We start from the raw sequence: 20,765 nt of genomic DNA, 5'->3' as shown, positions 1-20,765 counted from the left end.
GTCATCCTGCTTGCCTTTTTTTGAATATTGGCACAACACTAGCACTTTTTGCTTGATTAGTTGCCTGAAGTATCCACTAAAGAACCTGAGCGCATAGTTTAGCTTGCTTAAAAAACAAAAAAACCAAGAACTCCTGATAGCGTGGCTTTCATCAACATGTAAAACCACAGGGGAATCCAAATGTCAGTAACTGAAGACATTCCATAGAATTGCAGAAGAGGAAATTATTTGGAAAATGTTTGGACTAATTCCATGGTGCAGAAGACTCATACAAATTTACCACTGCAAAAGCACAAAGCTCCAATGAGACAAAGAATTGCTTTCTGAGCCATCCAACATGTAAACTAGCAAAACTAAGTCCAAGTTGTTCTGACTATTCCCTGGACATTCTTCCCCTTGGAGAAAAAAAAAATCCACCTCTCCCAACCCCACCAAAAAAAAAAAAAAGTGTAGTGGTCTATACAGAAACAAATTTAAAGTATCAATAGGTAGATATAAGAGATTAATTGCTTATGTGTCTTAATTGTTATTCCATCCTGGTGTCTCACATTTAATTTAAAATTAACCAACCAATCACCTTGCTGTGCCAGTAATTAAAAAGGCAAAGTAAATATGTGGGTTTATCTTTAAGCAAATTAGAAGAAAGACATCTTGCCCTAATGTTTATTCACAGGCAACATTAAAAGAACAATGATATTTTACATACACAATCACCAGGGTTATGGGCAAAGTCAAGTTTAGCTTTGTTTATTCCCAACTGAATGTCATCTGACTTGCTGATTGCAATGTTCTCGTGTATTTAAAATCTAGTAAATACATGGGGTATGGTTATAAAATTTAATCATTGTAAAACCACTGTAATCGCTCCAAATTCAGTTCTTGCAATCTGTACATAAGGCAGTTAACTTTTTTCCATACTATTATTTCTTCCAACAAGCCTTTGGTTGTGAAAACTAGCATAGAATGCCAAGAAGTAGGAAATATGGATTCATGCTGCAGTTAAGCAAGCTACAGCTGCACGGTGTAAACAGCCAAAGAGAAGAATCTGTGTTAATGGTGCAATGTGCTAAAAATATTTTTGGGGGGAGTCAAGCCATCTCTTATATAGGGTACCATAGTCCGGAAGAACATATTTAGCTGAAAATCAGAAGAATAGTGGAAACACATGTATTTACAGCACAATGCTTATACAGTGATACAAATCTGAGAACTATGCTGTGGATGTCATGGTAGAATTTGGCCCTTGGATAATAGAGTTGATATAGCACAATATCCTTCACCCCAAACAGTTTAATTTGGCTTTGAACCTTGCCCACACATCTTTAACAATCGGAAGTCTGCAAGATCCATGTTTTCATTAAAAAAAAATCCCTAATTAGCTCTGAGGAGGCACCAAGCATTCTCTCTCCCTCTCTCTCAGGTGCTCGGCTGGCTGGATCTTGCTCAGGGTCTAACTGATCACCATATGTGGGGTCGGGATTGGCAGAGACCTCAATGGGGGGAGGGAGGGAACTTGCCCATAGTTCTCTGACAGGTTCACCTTGGAACACTGATTTCAAGGGACAAAATTGACAAGCAAGCACGTTCTCTTATTAATTCACGTCCATTATCTCACTGTAAGGAAGTAAACTTGCAACAAACAACTTACAGTGAGCAATAAGATAAAATGAGAGATTAGTTTTCACTGAGTCCACACAAGGCGAACACCCTCTTATAAAAAGGCCACATCAGCATATGCCTGCAAATCTAGATTGTAATATTTTGTGACCATATGGACAAGTTGCAGCTTTACCACTCATCTGCAGAAGCATCAGATTTGTTAGACCATAATAAAGCTGTAACTCTGGTTAAATGAAGGAAGGAACTTTAATCCCTTGAAAAGGTTAGTTTGATAAGAGATTGTTAAATAGAGCATCTAACCCATCCAGGAACAGACCAGAGACTTAGATATTAATTTTTCTCTGAGTTTTGGAAGGATAAGAAAAAGTGAAGAGGATGTATCTGAATTTAGAAAGACCTTTAAACACACCCACCCTGCTCAAACCATATTGCTGGTTTTGCATTTACCTTTTGGGAAAAGGATAGAGGGATTATTTCCAAAAACGTGATCATATTAATTCATTTTTTCTGCCTGGAAAGTGCGATATTCCTCAAGAGAGGAATCTCCAAAATTACTTTCTCATTAATACTGTCATTTCAACAAGATACCTTCATGGGTAAAATACATAAAATAAGTGATCTCTTATGGATCAAATAGAAAGTGCCTGCAGTACCACGGCAAATAATCTCTCATTTTCAGTTGGTTTCGCAGCCTTCCTACTCTCAGAAAAGAGCTACGCTGTACCAACAATGCAATTATGGTGTTGTGGTCCAATGAAACAGAAGAAGGTGACGCTAATTAGCTTTTCAAATGGCAAATACTCAGATTTGCTATTTTGCAATAATCCCAAAATATGGACTGCCTATGGTCATTACTTCTTCCTCTTTGAATACCACTGCTAATTCACATCCAGATTCTGGAATTTACTTTAGATGTAAAATGTTGTCTTGATTATGTTAATTCTCATTCTACCTGAATTAAAGGCTCCATTTGGTTCCTTAACTATTTTTTATTGATAAATTAGACACCAGTACAATAAATAAGATCAGAATTAAAAGGAGTCATACCAAAATCATTAACTTTGTTAAATACTGGAAAACTAAAGTGAGTTTATAAAATACCCATATACTAGTATGTTGTATTTCCTTTGGCTGGCTGGAAATTTGGACAATTATTGCAATTTCCTTAAGACAACCAGGCAACTAAGCACAGACTTGCTGGGTCTGGCTCCCTTAGATCCTGGCTTATCAGGGCCTCAAAAGGATTTCAAGCACATCTAAAGAAACGACAGACAGCAAGGAGCTTGAAAGGATGATATACTATGGGGTGTCTCCCTCCTTAATTTCTAAATTACTTTGGACATTAGTGTCAGAAAAGAAAAAAAAGAATGATAATCGATTATTTTTCCAGTTGTGATGTTTGCTTCTAGTGTTAGTGATCTGGAGTCTCCCCACCCTCCCCAATAAAAGGGGAAAATAAAAGTTGGCTGCTGAAACAAACAGATTTTCCTACAGCTCTTATTAATCATGAGAACACAACTTGGCTGAGACTTTGCCTGCCCTGAAGTACTGTCTGTCTGTCTTGATATTCATAGAACCTTTTATGTGAGGACAAGATGTTCTCTGCCCATTGAAAAAAAGCAAGCCTCCAGTCCTTTTCAGTTCAGAGTTTTGCTTCTTGTGCTCCTTGTTCATACAGGCAAGCCACAGTTATATTGTTCAACATGAACTTGATATGAGGTCTCTCAGGTGAGCTTGCACTGTCAACATAACTAGGCCAGCTCCTCAAAATTCTACCAGACGGATTCAGTAGTATTTCTCTTCCTTTGACAAGCAGTGTCTCTGAGTACATGCCCCACTTACTCCGGTCATCACTATCCTTCTTAATAGACACTGAGATAAGATCTTTCAGGGCTCCTTTCTCTGTGTGACTGATGTACAATGGAAGCGAGGACTATGTCTGTATTTGTTTTGGACAGAGATTAGTTTCCTGGCAGAAGTAATTTGGGAGAGCTGAATATGGCAACATGCAGTGTTATGAAGTTCTACTCCAAAGTTAATACACAAAAAAAACCTGTTGTGAAACAATTAACATACTTGAAACAAGTCCACGGAAGAAAGGAAACTAACTTATAAGCCATTCTTCCACCCACAGACTGGTGTTGGAAGGCTAGTAATATTAGAGGGCAGAGTTAAGGTTGTGATGTGAGTCAGTGGTATAGTAGTGGCAATGAAGGAACAGACAGTAGGTATCAGAAAATGAGTTAAACTTTTAATTTTCTTGCTTTCGTGTTAGGTATGTTGTAGGGCAATGGTTCTCAAAGCTGGTCCACCACTTGTTCAGGGAAAGCTCCTGGCAGGCCTGGCTGTTTACCTGCTGCATCCGCAGGTTCAGCCAATCACGGCTTCCACTGGCCACAGTTCACCGCTCCAGGCCAATGGGAGCTGCGGGAAGGGCGGCCAGCACATCCCTCGGCCCGCACTGTTTCCTGCAGCCCCCATTGGCCCGGAGCAGCAAACTGTGGCCAGTGGGAGCCGCGACTGGCCCAACCTGCAGATGCGGCAGGTAAACAAACCGGCCCAGCCTGCCAGGGTGCTTACACTGAACTAGCAGCAGACCGGCTTCGAGAACCACTGTTGTAGGGGAAAGAGCTCAACTGTGTCACAACAAAAAGTGGTATATTAATTTATTATGTGTATTTAATATGTAAATGATTTAGACATGGGAAACAGGCCTATAGCTGCACTTCTCTGGCATATACAACATCTCTCAGCAGCTGCATATAAAGCCTTCCCCATTGTAGGAGAAAAATCTGATAGATGAGCATAGCAGCTGATGGAGAAAGTTGTGTGCATGTTGGAGAACGTTTAAATGTCAGCTACCGGTTCTACTTACGTTTTCAGTTATGAAAGCAAAAAAAATACCCTTAATCCTAAACAATTTTCTCAGTGTACCAATCTACTAAAAACTCACCTCTTTACCAATTTTTGTGAAAAGTGTGTGTTGTAAGTGTGTGTGTGTTGTAAGTGTGTGTGTGTGTAAGTGTGTGTGTGTGTAAAAATTAGTCAACAAAAAGGTCAGTCTGCCAAGGATGAATTGCAGACAGACCAATTTCAAACAATGCCCACTAAATATGTATTTTTTTAAAAAACAAACATTACATAGAAAATGCAAACATAAAAAGTAACAAATTTCACAGTGAAGGGCCACCTGCATGTAAACAGAAATGTAAGCCCCACATTAAATCCATTTCAGAATGCAATCTTAACTAACCAGCTGCAACCCACACCTCTACAAAATAAGATTGCCATTTTGAATTTCCCTTCAAGAACTGGATTTCCTTTGAAAAGTATCCATAAAGATTCCTAAGCGAGCAAATGGAACTCTACTGCTCCTGTGCTTTACAAACCTAAACTCCTGAAGGCTCACCATTTTTGTTCTGTAATTCTGAATGTTTGCCCATTCAAGACCAGGCACAGGACATATTCCTAATAATTTTCAGTAGGTCATGACTATTCCCACATTTACAAAAAGTTTCTAGTAGCTATCAGTCAGGCCAGGAACTGAGAAGAATGCAGCTGGCATTTCAGTTTTAGATGTTGTGATGGCATGGTCGAACTGGAGTGTCAGTAGGTCTGGGAGGTTAAGTTGTCCCCTGGAGGAAGAACCACTATTCCTGTAATGAGGTGACAGGAGTACAAACTGTTTGGTGACACAGAACTTGTCTTACTGTGTAATAATAAATATTACAAAGAAGTCAGTGTAACCTCCCTCCTGTGGATAAGACAACAATGCTCTATCCTCAAATTGAAGTGGTCTGACTGCATTTAAACCACCCAATAGAGACTAAACATCCAGGCATGTTAAAGTAGGTGAGAGCAGGTTTTTCCTAGCAACTGATGCTGACCGACAGTTCTCAAGTCTGCCTCCAGCACTTGGTCAGTGACTATCAACTCTAAAGTTATGGATTGCGGAGCATAGTTTGGGTGAGGCTGGGGAGAGTGCCTTTAAAACCAAATAGGCTTATGCAGCTGCAATGTTCAGCTGAGTTTACCGATTTTTGTACTAAAGAAATCAACTCTGGAGATTTAAATATTTAAATGTATTGTTTGGGATGACATCAGCAGAGTAGAATCTAGCATCTAGAACACTGGAGAACATAGATTTAAAAATAAAACTTCTTGGATTTATCTAACACATACAGATGCAAATGTTGAAGCTCAGCTACAAAAGACCCCCACACATTAAAAAAACAGAAAAATGTATTTAACGTCTATATTTTACCCTTGCATGATGTACTATGTTGTAGTTTATTAATTATTTGCATTACAGTACTCTGTATGGCCCAATCAAAGATCACGGTCCCATTGTTTTGTACAATGCCAAGCACAAAGTCACTGCCACAGAGAACTCACAATCTAGAAGTCTGACAAGACAACAGGAAGATGAAAGGCAAACCAAAGATCAGGGAGGAAGAGGTAGTGGTAAAATGAGCATAAGAAGCAGTCTCAGCTTGCCACCTGCCTACTCATTGTCAGACTGCAGTGTTCAGTATGTATAATGGCAGAGGAGAATCTTGAGGAGGACAAGTGGTGGCTATATAGATTTTGATAAGAAGTTTTTCTCCCATGCATTGGGGCAATATAGGGGAAGTCAGAAAGGTCCTTGAGAGAGAAGTGGACTAATGCAGTGGCTCTCAACCTTTCCAGGAATCTGATTTGTCTTGCATACCTCCACGTTTCACCTCACTTTAAAAACTACTTGCTTACAAAATGAGACAAAAAAATACCAGTGTCACAGCACGATGTTACTGAAAAATTGCTTACTTTCTCATTTTTACCAATTAAATGTGTCAATTAGAAAATAAATATTGTATTTACATTTCAGTGTATAGTATAGAGAGCAGTATAAACAAGTCATTGTAAGAAATTTTAATTTGTACTGACAACTAATACTTTTTATGTAACGTGTTGTAAAACTCGGCACATGTCCCTGGAAGACCTCTGTGTACCCACAGGAGTACGTGTACCCTGGGTTGAGAACCACTGGACTAATGAATTGGCAATGAAGTCTGGCAGTGTTGGAGAAGCAAAGGCAGCAGTCAACCTCCTGATAAAGTCAGAGCCGACAGACGGGGAGGGAGGGTTAAATGGTGGATCTTTAATTTTTATTGACACAGCAGAAACAAAATCTCCTCCGCTTCACTCTGCCAGTGAATCAAGCCTCACCTCTCACTTCATATTACTCTTTTGTACTTTCTTCCACGCTGCCCCTATGCTTGGAGCTCCCTCTCTATTCTGGAATGCCTAACAAGCACCCTCTCCTATCAAATTCCCCCTGAAAACTCACTCCCCCCCCCCCCCCTCCATGAAGTGCAGACATGTTAATCCTTGTCTGCAAAATGCTATCACCATCCCATCATATATTTCAAGATAAAACATATAGGAATACAGAGGAAGATCCTGTGTGATCAGTCTAATTAGACTGCAAGCTCCTCAGGCAATGACTTACAGCACCAACTAACTAGACTGTCAGTGTTTAAGTAGCTAAGACTAGCAGGGAGATATTCTTTATGAAGAACTCTCTACCCCTTTTATTCTCTCTCTCACTCTCACAAACACTTTTTAAAAATGCATGAGACAATAAAGATACCCCTAATTCCTTTTTAGTCACTAGTAAACTTTGGGGAATTGGACCAGTAGCTCACCATTCACTTGACACATTTAATAATCTCCTAGAAATTGTATCCTAGTTTTTCAACTCACCTTTTCACCACAGAATCATTACCTCTATGGTATCACCACAGATAAAACAATAATATCCACGCAATTTTCTTGACAAGATTTTCACAGCATGTTCTGAGATGCTGTATGTGTCAGTAGTACAAATTCCTGCCCTGTCTTACTAATGGAAATGTAAAGATAAGATGCCTCTTCATTTGCAATATCTTAAATACTAAAGTTACAGCAAGCTATACCTCCTGCTCTCAGAGTGATTAATACAAGGGACACACTCAATAGTTCAGACCCAAAATCTGACCTATGGTCAAATGGTTGCAAGTCTGGTGGGGTTTACCCTTCAAATATTAATTCAGTTTTATTTTAAATCCACCACTTTGGTGCTTAGAAGCCTTTAAAAATGTCCTGTAAGAACATCATTCCAGTTTTGTGGGGCCTTCCCACAACCAAAGTTTGGTGCTCACATCCGGCAGCTGAACACCATTTCCACAGCTCTGAACATCTTTCTCCAGGAGTCTTCTATGATGCAGATGCACATCAAAGAGGTTATCAAAAAAGGTACCATGTTCTATTGCACTGGACTAAGCGAAGGCCAAAAATCAATACACAGCATTTTAAAGCTTTAAAATGGTCATTTCAAATAAGAGAACTTGAAACTATTTTAAAAAATAAAAATCACAACTGTGATACAAAAGTTTTCTGTTCTGAGGCTTATGAAGGACATCCAACTAAACTCACAGATCAGTGGCAGAACAGCTAATCCCCAGGTGATCACTGGTCTTAAAAGACTGCTCTGTTGCTGCCTGTCATAACTAATGGGAGCCATTAAGCATTCTACTGTTGAGAAGCTTGCTGGAGACATTGAGCCCTGAATGACTAAAAGAAAGATTGGATGGAAATCTCTGAGACGTCTGCAATTTGTATTTAGCACTATTGTACAGCTTAAAATTAGAGCAAGATGGTGAAAATATAAATAGCTTGTTAAAGCACGATTAAGGATTTTACTGAATGCTGGCAAAGCACAATAGAATGAAAGCTGCAAAACCAGCCTCTGTTCTGCTTTAGTATTTCAGAGATCTCCACACAGGGTGCAGAAATTCTACACCATATGTTCTGCAATACTCTGGCATAATGGGATGAGGTAAAGTACAGAGCTGTAGCAGCTTTACTTAGCCCAGTAGTCAAAAGAGAAAAAACAACAGTGAAATGAATGTTAATTCTGAAGATTTCAGTTAAAAATCAGTATTTCTGAAATTGCAGATGGATGTTGACAAGTGGCATCATTATGTAACAGCAGCAGCATAGGAATCTAATGTATGATTATAAATCAATACGAAAGCAACATGGAAATTGATTTGCTAGGCCATAAAAAGACAAACAGTAGCAAATTATAGCTATTAATCTGATTGTTAAACAAAAATGGAAACTGGAGACTAGTATCTGTATTACCCAAGCCACAAAATATAACAAATCTGCAGCCACTAGAGCTTTACCACTGACATTGTGCTACACTGCACAGCCATCTGAATCATACATCCTTGGCATGGTAGAATTGTGGTCCTCCTGCTCCAATAGCACAGTCCTGCACTGTACAAGCTAAGGAGAATATCCAATACCTGTTAGTAGTGTAGGGCCTATATGACACCCAGATTCTGATTCCATGCAGTAGTGGACAATGGTCATCCCCACCCCACCAGCATGGACCACCTCATTACAACTTTCTTACTTCCCAGCCTGTACAACTCAACAGAGCAGAAAGCCTGTATTTGAATCTGGGTTATTTACTAATTAACAAAAAATAGATTTAAACAATATCAAAAAAGTTATAGGTTATTAGACTGAAATGAGATATGGGGATGGAGGAAACTTACCAAAACTCGATCTCCAATTTTGAGTTCTCTTTCTCCTTTCTTTACAGACCCAGCTTCAGAGAGGTTTGATATAGATTCACTTGCAGTTTTTGAAAGATTGCTAATTTGAGTAGGAGTAGAGTGTTCCTTGCCTGCTGGTGGTGAAGTCTTCTGAGGAATTCCTGTAGGGGGAGCTGCTGCAGGGGGAGAAGACACAATACTAACAGCTGATGTGGAGGTTGGTGAAGTAGCTCTAGAAGCATTAGCTGTCTGTGTACCATTGGCTTCATCTTCTGCCAGCACTTTTCTTGTCAGCTTTGATGGCCTTGTAAATATTCCCCGTGAAGGTTCACACTGGAAATAGCGAACTCCAGCTACAGAGCCATCATTCTTGCCAATGGGTTCATCTAGAACAATCCCTGCCCACTGTCCTGGAGCAAACTGTGTTTCTCCAAGAAACTGAATAAAGCCAGGTTTGTTTCCATTGACCCAGACACGCTCCCCAACTCTGAAGTCATCCACAAAGTCATCATGTGCCTCTGAGGTGGGGGTGCTTGACGGCTTTTCATTGGACACTGCTTTTTCTGCTGGAGCTGGAACCACAAACAATAAGGAGGCAATATCAGTTAAAACACATTTATATTCCAGTATGCATCATGAGCTTGTTTCCATTTAGAAATATCCAGTATGTAACTCTGAAGGAAGAAAGTAAACATGTATTTTCTTACTGCTATATTGAGATTGCAGTATTCTCACATTTCTTTAACCAGTTTCAGAACTTAACAGCTAAACAGCCTTTAATCCAGACTTGCAATGTTTTAATGAAAATTTACCAGCCCTGCACAAAATCCACTTGCCCACCTTTACCAGTATGATGAAAAAAATGTTGGACTTACTCTTCAAGAAAAATTGCTTGCCCCAGAACTCTGAATTGGGCTTAAGCATATTCTGACTATGTACCAAATTGTTCCATTATAAACATATCAGAACTGGATAACTGAGAATTGCATTTTGGGGCTGGGATTGTCCAAGGTGTCTAAGAGCTGACTTCCAGCAGAACTTGGATGCCTGACTTCCTCAGGTGCCTTTGAAGATCCCAGTCTGTATTTCTATTGTGAATTTAATATCTCAAGATGCTTTACACTCTTTAGCAAGTTAAGTCTAACCCTCCACTGAGGTAGTATTAGCCACAGATGATAGGTGAGAAAACAGAAGTCCAAAAAAGCTTGAACCTAAAGGAAGTCCATAGAGTCAGGTCTAGAATTCAGAGAGTCTGACTCCCAGGCCTATGCTTTAACCATACGCTCATTACTCTCCTTTGTCCATTTAAAATTGGGATACATTTAATAATCATCAGCTTCATTTTTGAGCTGCCTGACTAGATGGTCAATTTGGCAAAAATTGCTGTTTTGAGAAGATGAGAGCTTTGGGCCTCAAGCCTTTACAATATTTGTATCTATACAGAAATGAATGTTTGTTTCTAAGATTCTAAAGTACCAGCATATTTTACTCAATAGCCGGGCACATTCTGAAAGATCAAAAATAAAAATACATAATACTATGGCACTAAATTTATATTTACTAGCTAGAATGTAAAATTGTATATTACTGTCAGAAAAGCTTGAAGCCTTGTATTATGGTATGATCACTAAGAGATTACTGTACTGAGGAGCAAACAAGCAGCAGTTGGCTATACTGGCAAGCACATACCTCAGACCCCACATAACCAATAATATGCCACATAATGAATGACATGATACCTGGAATGCAGCTGACCTTGATTTGTTAGGAGTGACCAGCTCACAATTCACAAGTCTGGAAGCGTGGCACACTCCGAGATAGAATGTTCTTCCTCAGAATGACCAATTCTTTGATTATATCGCTAGGTAAATGGAGTAACATCCAAGGCAATAAAATAACCCTTTAAATTTTTTAAAATGCCCTTTTCTTATGAACTCAGAATTATGCCTAGTTTGTAAATTCTGATTTTACTGTGTACTGAACACATCAGTTCAGTTAGATTAGATATGAGAATTCAGCCGCAACCTTCAGATTAGTTTTGTTAGAAGAAAGGATACTTAAGAAAAAAAAGTGTTAAGATATTAAAATCTTCATTACCAGCAGCAACAGATGCAGCTGTTTTCAATGCTGTACTTCCAGGCTTGCTGATCTTGGTAGGAGCCTTAAGCCCACTTGGTTTTAACATACTCATCTTTCTTATGTCGTCGATGTTTATCCCCTTTGTCCGTAGTAACTATCTTTTCCCAAACATGGATGCAGTATGTGCTTCTATGTTTTCTGCCTTTGGGTTAAGCCTGTATATAAAAATGTTAGAGACAAAATAAAATACATATTTTAAATCCTATAGAATAAAGAATTTGTAAAGAAACTGCTGTACAGAAAGTACAGCCCCATACAACACCACCACAAATATTCTCAGAGGGAGTCAGGCATTTCCCATGTTTTAGAAGACTTTCCTACTGAAAGAAATCTTGAGTCTGAAGCTAAAGCATTGAGACAATTCACGACATTAAACACTGCTGTGTTCAGCTTGAGCTTTAAACTAAAGAGTTATTTTAAGAATTAAAAACAAAGCCCTTAACAGCATTACTAACACCACCACGCACAGATGTAATCATTTTATGCACCGTACAGCTTTAAGTCAAGTATTTTTAAAGTGTTGCAACAGCCCAGTGAAAACAAATTTAGACTAGCAAGAGGGCTGACTGCAAGTCAGTAAAGGGACTTGGGACTTAGGACAAACAGAAAGCTTTTTAAAATGATCTGAACTGAAAAGCTAGGGTCTGTTAGACCCAGAGAGCTAACAAGTAAACACCCACCTCAGTTCTCTTGGAATCCAGCATTTAGGATCATGAGACCCATTAGCTCATCATAAAAGTCCCCAATACAGTGCCCCAGCTCCAATCCTTTGGAACCAGAGTTAGGCGGAAGAGGAATTAGGTTGCTAGGCTAGAGAGCAGTTCTGACTCAGAGACCAGCTATAGGTTTTCCAGGGAGACATGCCATGAGATTTTTGCCCAAAGAGAAAGAAGGCATCTTTTCTCCTGACTACAAAAGCTTTAGAATTTGCTTCCTTCAAATATAATTTGAATTTAAAGCTAGTGTTTGGGTTGTTCTCTTCTTTAAAACTACACAGTTCTACAGTCAATATACCTTAGATATATACTGAATTTTACAAAGGCAGCATTTAAGTTAATAGCATTTTGGTTAAAGAAACACTGACAGAGCAGTGGTGACAAATGACTATTAAAAATCGCACTAGGGAGCCGAACAAAAGCTTGGGGAAAGGTTAGAAGAAATTTATATATGAAGAAATCACACTCTACTTGCTTAACTATTTTCTCAGAGCATGACAAGCAGGAACTGAAAGGCGGGTCCTGACCCTACTATTTACTTAGGCTATGTACACACTACAGTTACTGTCCATAAGGTATGTCACTCAGGGGTGTGAATAAGCCACACCCACCCACCCCCTGAGTGATGTACCAGTGTGGACAGCACAATGTTGGCGGGAGAGCTTCTGCCATTGGCTTAGAACGTCTGCACTAGCAGCACTAGAGCGGCACAGCTGCATCAGTGCAGCTGTGCCATTGTAAGCTCTGTAGTGTAGCCATAGCCTTAGTGTCTTGGCACCAATCTGTGCATGTACTCAGCCTGGACGCTTGCAGCTTTTAGTTCCCCCAGTTCAAGTACTACCAACTCCCGGGCCTGCAATTTTGGCATATGATAAATCCTAAAGCAGGAGAAGCAGTAATGAAAGAGAGAAATTCATTCTACAGTAATGAAGACTAAAGAGGGACAACATCAATGTCTTTTACCTACCAAAGTAAATTTTACTCTTCATGTATTATTAATGGACAGCATGCTAGAGCTGCTGAAAATCAATTCGCTGTGAAACAAAAAAGTATCAGTCATGCTGCCTCGCAGACTTAGTGACTAAGAAGTGAAGCATTCTTGTACTATTTCAAGGTCAGCCGTGCCAAATTCAAACCATGTTCTAATAGCTATGCTAAAAATTTACACTTTACTAACAAGCTGTAATTACCACCTCTGATGTTTGGCGCGTAAGTTATGCACATAAATAAGAAAATTCTGAGGTTGCTAAAAGTAACATTGTACAGATTGCTGAATATTTCTTCATCAAAGTGATCCTAGAAACATGTCTCCAACTCCTTTGTTAGAGTTATTACTAAATGAAGAGAAAGTCTCTGGAGTTATTTTTTTAGTGAGGCATGCATAAATTGCCCATGAATCTTATACTTGAGCTTTCACATGCATGAACAAGCAGAGAGATAGTCATGACAAATACAGACTAAGCTGTGAGAGAACAGGAAGGCATACATTTTATAAACAAGAATAACTAGAGCAGGGGTGGGCAAACTTTTTGGCCTGAGGGCCACATCGGGTTTCCAAAATTGTATGGAGGGCTAGATAGGAGAGGCTGTGCCTCCCCAAACAGCCAGGCCTGGCCCCTGCCCCCTGACACCCCACCCCCCCCCCCCGCTTCTCACCCCATCCAACCTCCCTTGTTCCTTGTCCCCTGAGGTTGCCCTCCCCCGGGACCCCCGCCCCCCCACCCCTCCCTGTCTCCTGCCCCCCACCCCTGACTGCCCCCCAGGAACCCCTGCCCCCATTCAACCCCCGTTCCCCACCCTCTGACCACCCTGCCCCATCCACACCCCCACCCCCTGACCACCACCCTGAACTCCCCTGCCCTCTATCCAACCCCCCCCTGCTCCCTGTCCCCTTATCGAGCTGCCCGGTGCACTGGTGGCTGGCGGCGCTACAGCAATGCCGCCCAGAGCACCAGGACAGGCAGCCGTGCCACCCAGTTGGAGCCAGCCACACCACTGCGCAGCACAGAACACTGGGTCAGGCTGCTGCCGCCCAGCGTATTGCGCTGGGGGCGCCATGAGCGGAGGCTGCAGGGGAGGGGGAACAGCAGGGGGCTAGCTTCCCGGGCCAGGAGCTCAGGGGCAGAGCAGGATGGTCCTGCAGGCTGTATGTGGCCCACGGGCCGTAGTTTGCCCACCTCTGAACTAGAGGGTTGCACACACTTTGTTGCTTCTGAAGGCCAAATACACACCATATACCAGTGTCCTTGCATCCAACATTCCCCCCACAAGCTCTCTCTCTATCTTCCCATCCCCCTCTATATTTCAAGGGCTCCCTGCAGCCCCACTTCCACCCCACCCTCATCCCAAGGGTTCTGTATACCGCCCACTGCCCCATCTATCTCCTTCCCCCCATGCCAGGGTTTGTGTGCAGCCCCATTCCGCCCTTCCTCTGACACCAGGGGCTAATCAGGTAGTTCTCAACTTTTAATTCCACTGACGTTAAAAGTTTCAAGAAAGATTCAGAAATAATTTCAACATAATTTAGCACTTTTCTCATACTGAAACAAGACGGATGCTAAATCTAGTTTGTATTATCCATCAGTACAACTGACTCATCTTTGGTCCATTTTGAACAACTAGAATACCTGCTCATTTAAATTTTTCAAAGATAGTTATAGTTATTAAGTAAAGGCTGGTAGTTTAATTCATCTGTGATTAGGTTTGTAGCCAACTTCAGCAATACAAGAATTGTGAACACCAACATTGCAACACTTGCTCTCAAAAGTTTCAGGTTACAACTGCAAGAGTCCTCATTGATCTCAGCTGTATTAGTAAAATCATAGCCCATTTCAGTATTCTCAGAATGTCCCATCCACACTGAATAAGACAGCTTACTGTTGAGCCCCAAGTGAAGGAAGCTAGCTCATCACTAAAAACAAAACATTTTAAAATCAAGATTCATGACTGTAGCTCGTTCCAAGACTAGCTGTAATAAGCCAGCTCATATGCCTTTCTGCCTCCATTTTCTTCTCCCTAAAGAATTTGTGATTTAAAGGTATTTTTGGGAAAAGCTACAAATTGCTACCTGGATTCTGTCACATGATCTTGCCAAAACCTAAACTCAAAGCCAAAACCTATGGGGGGAGGTGAAGAAGAGTAAAAGGACCAGACAGCACTAAACTGAGCAATTCAACTTAAAAAGCAGTTTGTACCCATCTTTCTGACCAAGTACCAGCAACTAGCTTGAAAGAGAATCTTACACAGTCCTCAGCCAAGGAGATCACCACACTGTAGTCAAGGAGGTCTTTGAGACCAAGGAAGGGTTACAAAAGGAGGAGAAGGAGGAAATACCAGTGTCTGACAAAGGCACAGAGTTGTGAGATACTGTATCTTGAAATTGATATACTAGATCAGCAGTTCTCGAACTGTGAGTCAGGACCCCAAGGTGGGTCGTGACCCTGTTTTAATGTGAAAGCAGCAAAGAATCCTGTGGCACCTTATAGACTAACAGACTATAACTGTTAGTCTATAAGGTGCCACAGGATTCTTTGCTGCTTTTACAGAACCAGACTAACATGGCTACCCCTCTGATACTTGTTTTAATGTGGTCGCCCAGGCTAGCTTAGACTTGCTGGGGACCAGGGCCGAAGCCAGAGCCCCACTGCCTGAGGCCCGAGCCTGAGGGCTTCAGCCCTGGGCGGCGGGGCTCAGATTACAGGCCCCCTGCCTAGGGCTGAAGCCCTCGGGCTTTGGCTTTGTGCTCCCTGTCCAGGGCGGTGGGGCTTTGGCCCCTCCACCCTGGGTGGTGGGCTCCGGCAGGCTCAGGCTTCAATCCCCACTCCTGGGGTCATGTAGTAATTTTTGTTGTCAGAAGCAGGTCGTGGTGCAATGAAGTTTGAGAACTTCTGTACTAGATTTAACTCTGCATAACGATTCTCATTACTAAAACCTCATGGAGTGAACAAGGAATTCTACAGCACTTCTTCTGAAGCATGTCCCACCTGCAAAAAGCTGCATGTTTATCCCTTTTCAGGGCATGCAGTAACCCTACCAATTAACCTAGAAGGAAAATAAGCAGGGCAGAAAGGCAGCAATAAGGAGTGCAGATGACTATGTAATCCGGAATTTCATTCTCTCACTCTACCCATCCGTGGCCACTTTGACTCTGCTGGTATCAAGTCCAAGTTTGCAATAAATGAGGATTCAGTATGAAGTCAGGAACACAGAACTTGCCGTACCAGATCAGATCAGTCGTCCATTAGTCCTGTGTCCTCTCAGGCACTGGCCAGTAAAAAAGTTTTAAGTAGAAAGTGCAGAACCCCATAGTGGAGAATTATGGAATAACCTGGCCATAAAGAGAGTGCTTCCTAAATTCTGGCAGTTAAAAGCTGATTTATGACCTCAAGCATGGGGTTTTATACTATTCTTTCCTGCCAAATCCAAATGAATACAATGGTTTCCTAGAATCCCCCTAAAACACTTTGACTCAATGCTATCTTATGGCAGAGAGTTCTGCAGGTTAGTTATACATTTGTATAGAAAAGGCTATTTCCTTGTATTTGTTTTAAATTCGCTGCCTTTCAATTTATATTGAATGCCCCCTTACTGCATTATAATAAATGGGACTGCCTGATTTACTTTTTCTTTGTCATTTATTATTTCATACACGCCTCTCACATCCCCTGACTAAATTAACAGTCCTAATCTTTTTACTCTTTCCCTACATTTTCATCACCCATCTCCAAACCCTCTATTTCTGCTCTTTATCAGATGTTCATAATTAAAAAAAAAGACTTACTATGTGATTAACTAGACATGCAGAGAGAAGAGACGAGATAAGCACTTTCCCTTTGGGTGGGGAAAGTAGGGTAAACAGGCAAGGAATAAAGACATATTTTATTGTGTCTTTTCAATGCCTCAGTATCCTGTATTCATTTAAAAGCCATAATCTATTTAATGTAATGCCAGTGGTCTAAATCCCTGATCTAAAACACACCTGAAAATCCTCAGGATGATTATTTGGAGAGATTTGCTACAAGAAATAGTGGCAGGCAGAAGGGAGAGGCCAAGTGTAGAGGGTTAAAAATTTTGCTGCTGTGAAATCTATAGACATGATGATGGATGAGCAAATATTTTAAAAATAAATCTTAGGGCCAGGGAACAAGGCAGACATGCCTCTGAAGTCAGTGATAAAAAAAAAAAACTTGAACCAGTTTTATTGTGCTTAGCCAGAGAAGCAGCAGCAGCACTGGATCCAATAACAGAGGTGAAAAGCAAACACACAGTCATCAAGGAAAGGACACAACTAAGGGTATGCCTACACTGCAATTAGACACCCGCTGCTGACCTGTGCCATCTGACTAAGGGGCTTGGGCTATGGGTTTAATTGGAGTGTAGACATTCATGGCTTGTCTTCACTATGGAGCTAAATCAGTACTGTTGCAATTGATGCAGCGGCATCAATTTAGCAGGTCTAGTGAAGACATGCTCAATCGATGGGTGAGCACTCTTCCATCGATTTCTGTATTCCACCTCAATGAGAGGCGGAAGCAATGTCGGCAGGAGAGTGTCTCCTGTCAACATAGCATAATGTGGACCCCATGGCAAATAGATCTAAGCTACGTTGACTTGAGTTATGCTACTAACGTAACTCAAATCGCTTCACTTAGATTGACTAGCAGTGGTAGTGTAGACCTGCCCCCCGGCTCAGGCTGGAGCCCATGCTCTGGGATCCTCTTACCTCACAGAGTCCCAGAGCCTGGGCCCCAGCCATGCCCTAACATCTACACCTCAATTAAATAGCCCTTTATCCTGAGCCCTGTGAGCCTGAGTCAGCTTGGACTGACCAGTTGTGGGTTTTTAACTGCAGTGTAACCATGCCCTAAGAGGGAAAAATCGAGTCAGAAGCACAGGGAGTTATTTATTGAATCTCTTTTGGAGATTTTGACATTCCTTCCCTTTGTTGGTTTGTGCTTCAATCTTCAACTCACTGAAATGGTGTTCTGCTGTTTTGTTTGCATTTAATGAAAATATTGTTTGTCTACTTAAGATGAAAGTTTGTAACAAAAATACAAAATGTATCAATTATCCCCACTAAGGAGTGAATGGTCTCAAAGAATTTTTTTTCCAATCTCCAAAAAGCTTTGGAGCACTTTCCTTAGTTTAAGTTTAAAACAGCACCTATTTTTCTCCCCAAGGTCAGATATATACTACAAGCTTGCTTATCTTTTTAAACTCTTAACTCTTTTCACTTGTTAAAAAGCATGTCAAGTAACATACAGCTATGCCAGCCTCTGTGAATGGAGTACAGACAGACAGACATACGCACAAACACACACACACAGATAGCATGGCATAGCCATGCTAAATTAAATGCAACATCTGATCTTGAAAACAATCTCAAGACACAGGCAACCTTTTAGAGGAGCTTGAGCTCAAATGTCCCTATTTATAGTATTCAAATGTTGGCAGGTGTGCTCTATAATCAGGGTCCTGGGAATTCTGTAGCTTTTCAGTGTCAGTGACACATTCTTAATATGTGGATTTCTTCACAATGAACGTTACATTTTTAAAATGCCTTCCTTGTCTCCTTAACTTTAGAAGGAATCCCACCCACAAAGGCAGATATTTAAAACATTCCCCACCCCCTTCCTTCCTACATCAAAGTGCTTCACTAGACATTGATTCAATAGCTGGCTCAATGGCTAAATAGTATGATGCTGTTCACTGCCTTCCTCCCAAGGGGACAATTAACAAAACAGCAAACCCATATCTTTTAGGGCAGGAAAATTATGAACACACTCTACAGACTGAAGCTATTCCTGGTTTGACCTGTCAGACCTGGAGTCAGGCAAGCTTTGCAGACCTGTCACAAAGCCCATTTCATAGTCAAAATTTAGTCCATTTTCATGCTGGCAAAATAAACTGTAGTTCTTTGCCTTACTAGTGTACAATCAGGTTATTTTCTACTGACATAATGCAAACACAACATGTGTCTGATAACCTGCACTGTTAATAAATCAAGGCTAAAAGCAGCAGCACTGTAGTCTCATTTTCAATCTGTTTTGGAGAAAGTCTCTAAAGAAAAAAAGCCCCAAAACTCCAGAAAGCCAATTTCAGCAATGAGAAATAAATTTTACTCTGGGAGGAATTAAACAGGTGAAAGCATGTGGAAGGAGTTAGGGATGCATCACTATCACATTTCTTTAACACAAGACAAGCTGAGAAATTAATCTTTTATTGTAGCAAGCTCTTTAAAGGACAGTAGTCCCCTCCCCCCCACCCTTATTTGTATTAAAGTATTGTCTATACCAGGGATCTGCAACCTTTCAGGAGTGGTGTGCCGAATCTTCATTTATTCACTCTAATTTAAGGTTTTGCATACCAGTAATACATTTTAATATTTTTAGAAGGTCTCTTTCTATAAGTCTATAATACATAACTAAACTAAACTATTGTTGTATGTAAGGTAAATAAGGTTTTTAAAAATGTTTAAGAAGCTTCATTTAAAATTAAATTAAAATGCAGAGCCCCCCAGACCGGTGCCCAGGACCTGGGCAGTGTGAGTGCCACTGAAAATCCGCTCGCGTGCCACCTTCGGCACCCGTGCCATAGGTTGCCTACCCCTGGTCTATACATACAACCAGAGATAGACAATGGCCTTGTCCAAATCTAGAATGTGGGCAATGTAGCCTCTCAGCCCTTTGCTCACTAGCCTGGTAAGTGCAACTCACCATATGCTTTCTAATTTAAGCTACTGGACTCCAGCTGCTGTAGACAAGGCAAGTCAAAATGGAAGGCACACATACCACTGTAGAACCTCTCCTGAAACATAAACACCCCAAAACAAGCCTGGGCCCCCACTGTGGTTTGTTCCAACCTCAGAGATGGTCTGAACTGAGCCCACTAACTTATCATTTTGCCTGAACCAATGAACAGTGCCTGAGATTAGTGACAGAGTCACTTTTGACTTTATCTGAACTCAGGGGGGGGAAGTATAATTGAGCTATAATAATAATAATAATAATAATAATAATAATAATAGGAGATACACCAATCTCCTAGAACTGGAAGGGACCTTGAAAGGTCATCGAGTCAAGCCCCCTGCCTTCACTAGCAGGACCAATTACTGATTTTTGCCCCAGATCCCTAAGTGGTCCCCTCAGGGATTGAGCTCACAACCCTGGGTTTAGCAGGCCAAAGCTCAAACCACTGGCTATCCCTTATGGGTATAGCTAAGAGGAGGATAGCATAGTCTGTAAAGCCTTTGGATCTGGATTCCCTATTGCTTATACCCTGCAACTAGCACCTTATTTAGTCCCAGTACATGGGTCACAGAAATGACATGTATGAAGACTGAACTGCCCTCTTTGTCCAAAAGGAAGCTCCCCAAAATAGACAATGTGGAGCAGCTTAGTTTAGTTATTGTGTAGTAGTTTTATTCAACATACTGTACGACATCAGAAGTAATTGAGCCAGCAGCTGGGACAGAATGTTTGAAACAGCAAACCTGTCTCTTGATTTCTTAGTGTTAAGACTACTAATGCTGATAAAAACACAACCTAGGTCATAACTATCTTTGTGGTTATAGTCCTTAAACCATGTAAACTTTGCACTTGCAGTTATCAATATTCTTTGACAAAATATGTATTCCATAAATACAGCCTAAGACAGAATATTTTCAGAATTCTAGGGTCTTTCCCTCTTCGGCTAACTAGAT

The 20,765-nt window shown here is 41.0% G+C and overlaps 1 protein-coding gene across 16 annotated transcripts in view; it reads right to left on the bottom strand.

Annotated features, from left to right (window-relative positions):
* The window catches only part of CLIP1 (CAP-Gly domain containing linker protein 1), a 113,102-nt gene that overhangs the window by 68,711 nt on the left and 23,626 nt on the right, over window positions 1-20,765 (bottom strand). For 15 of the 16 annotated variants that reach the window (XR_005589550.1, XM_039505067.1, XM_039505072.1 and 12 more), the window contains 2 exons: window positions 11,307-11,503; window positions 9,210-9,781 (listed from right to left, as the gene is read on the bottom strand). Coding sequence is in view for 15 of the 16 variants with exons in the window: in XM_039505067.1 (XP_039361001.1) it covers window positions 9,210-9,781; window positions 11,307-11,400 (666 nt within the window). In the remaining variant the exon portion in view is untranslated. Of the gene's footprint in view, window positions 1-9,209; window positions 9,782-11,306; window positions 11,504-12,028; window positions 12,109-20,765 lie in introns of those variants that run through there. The other variant, XM_039505071.1, reaches the window with a different exon arrangement.

This window comes from Mauremys reevesii, linkage group 18 (genome assembly GCF_016161935.1).
Source record: "Mauremys reevesii isolate NIE-2019 linkage group 18, ASM1616193v1, whole genome shotgun sequence".
NCBI lineage: Eukaryota > Metazoa > Chordata > Testudines > Geoemydidae > Mauremys > Mauremys reevesii.
This window is presented reverse-complemented; position numbering and strand designations above follow the sequence as displayed.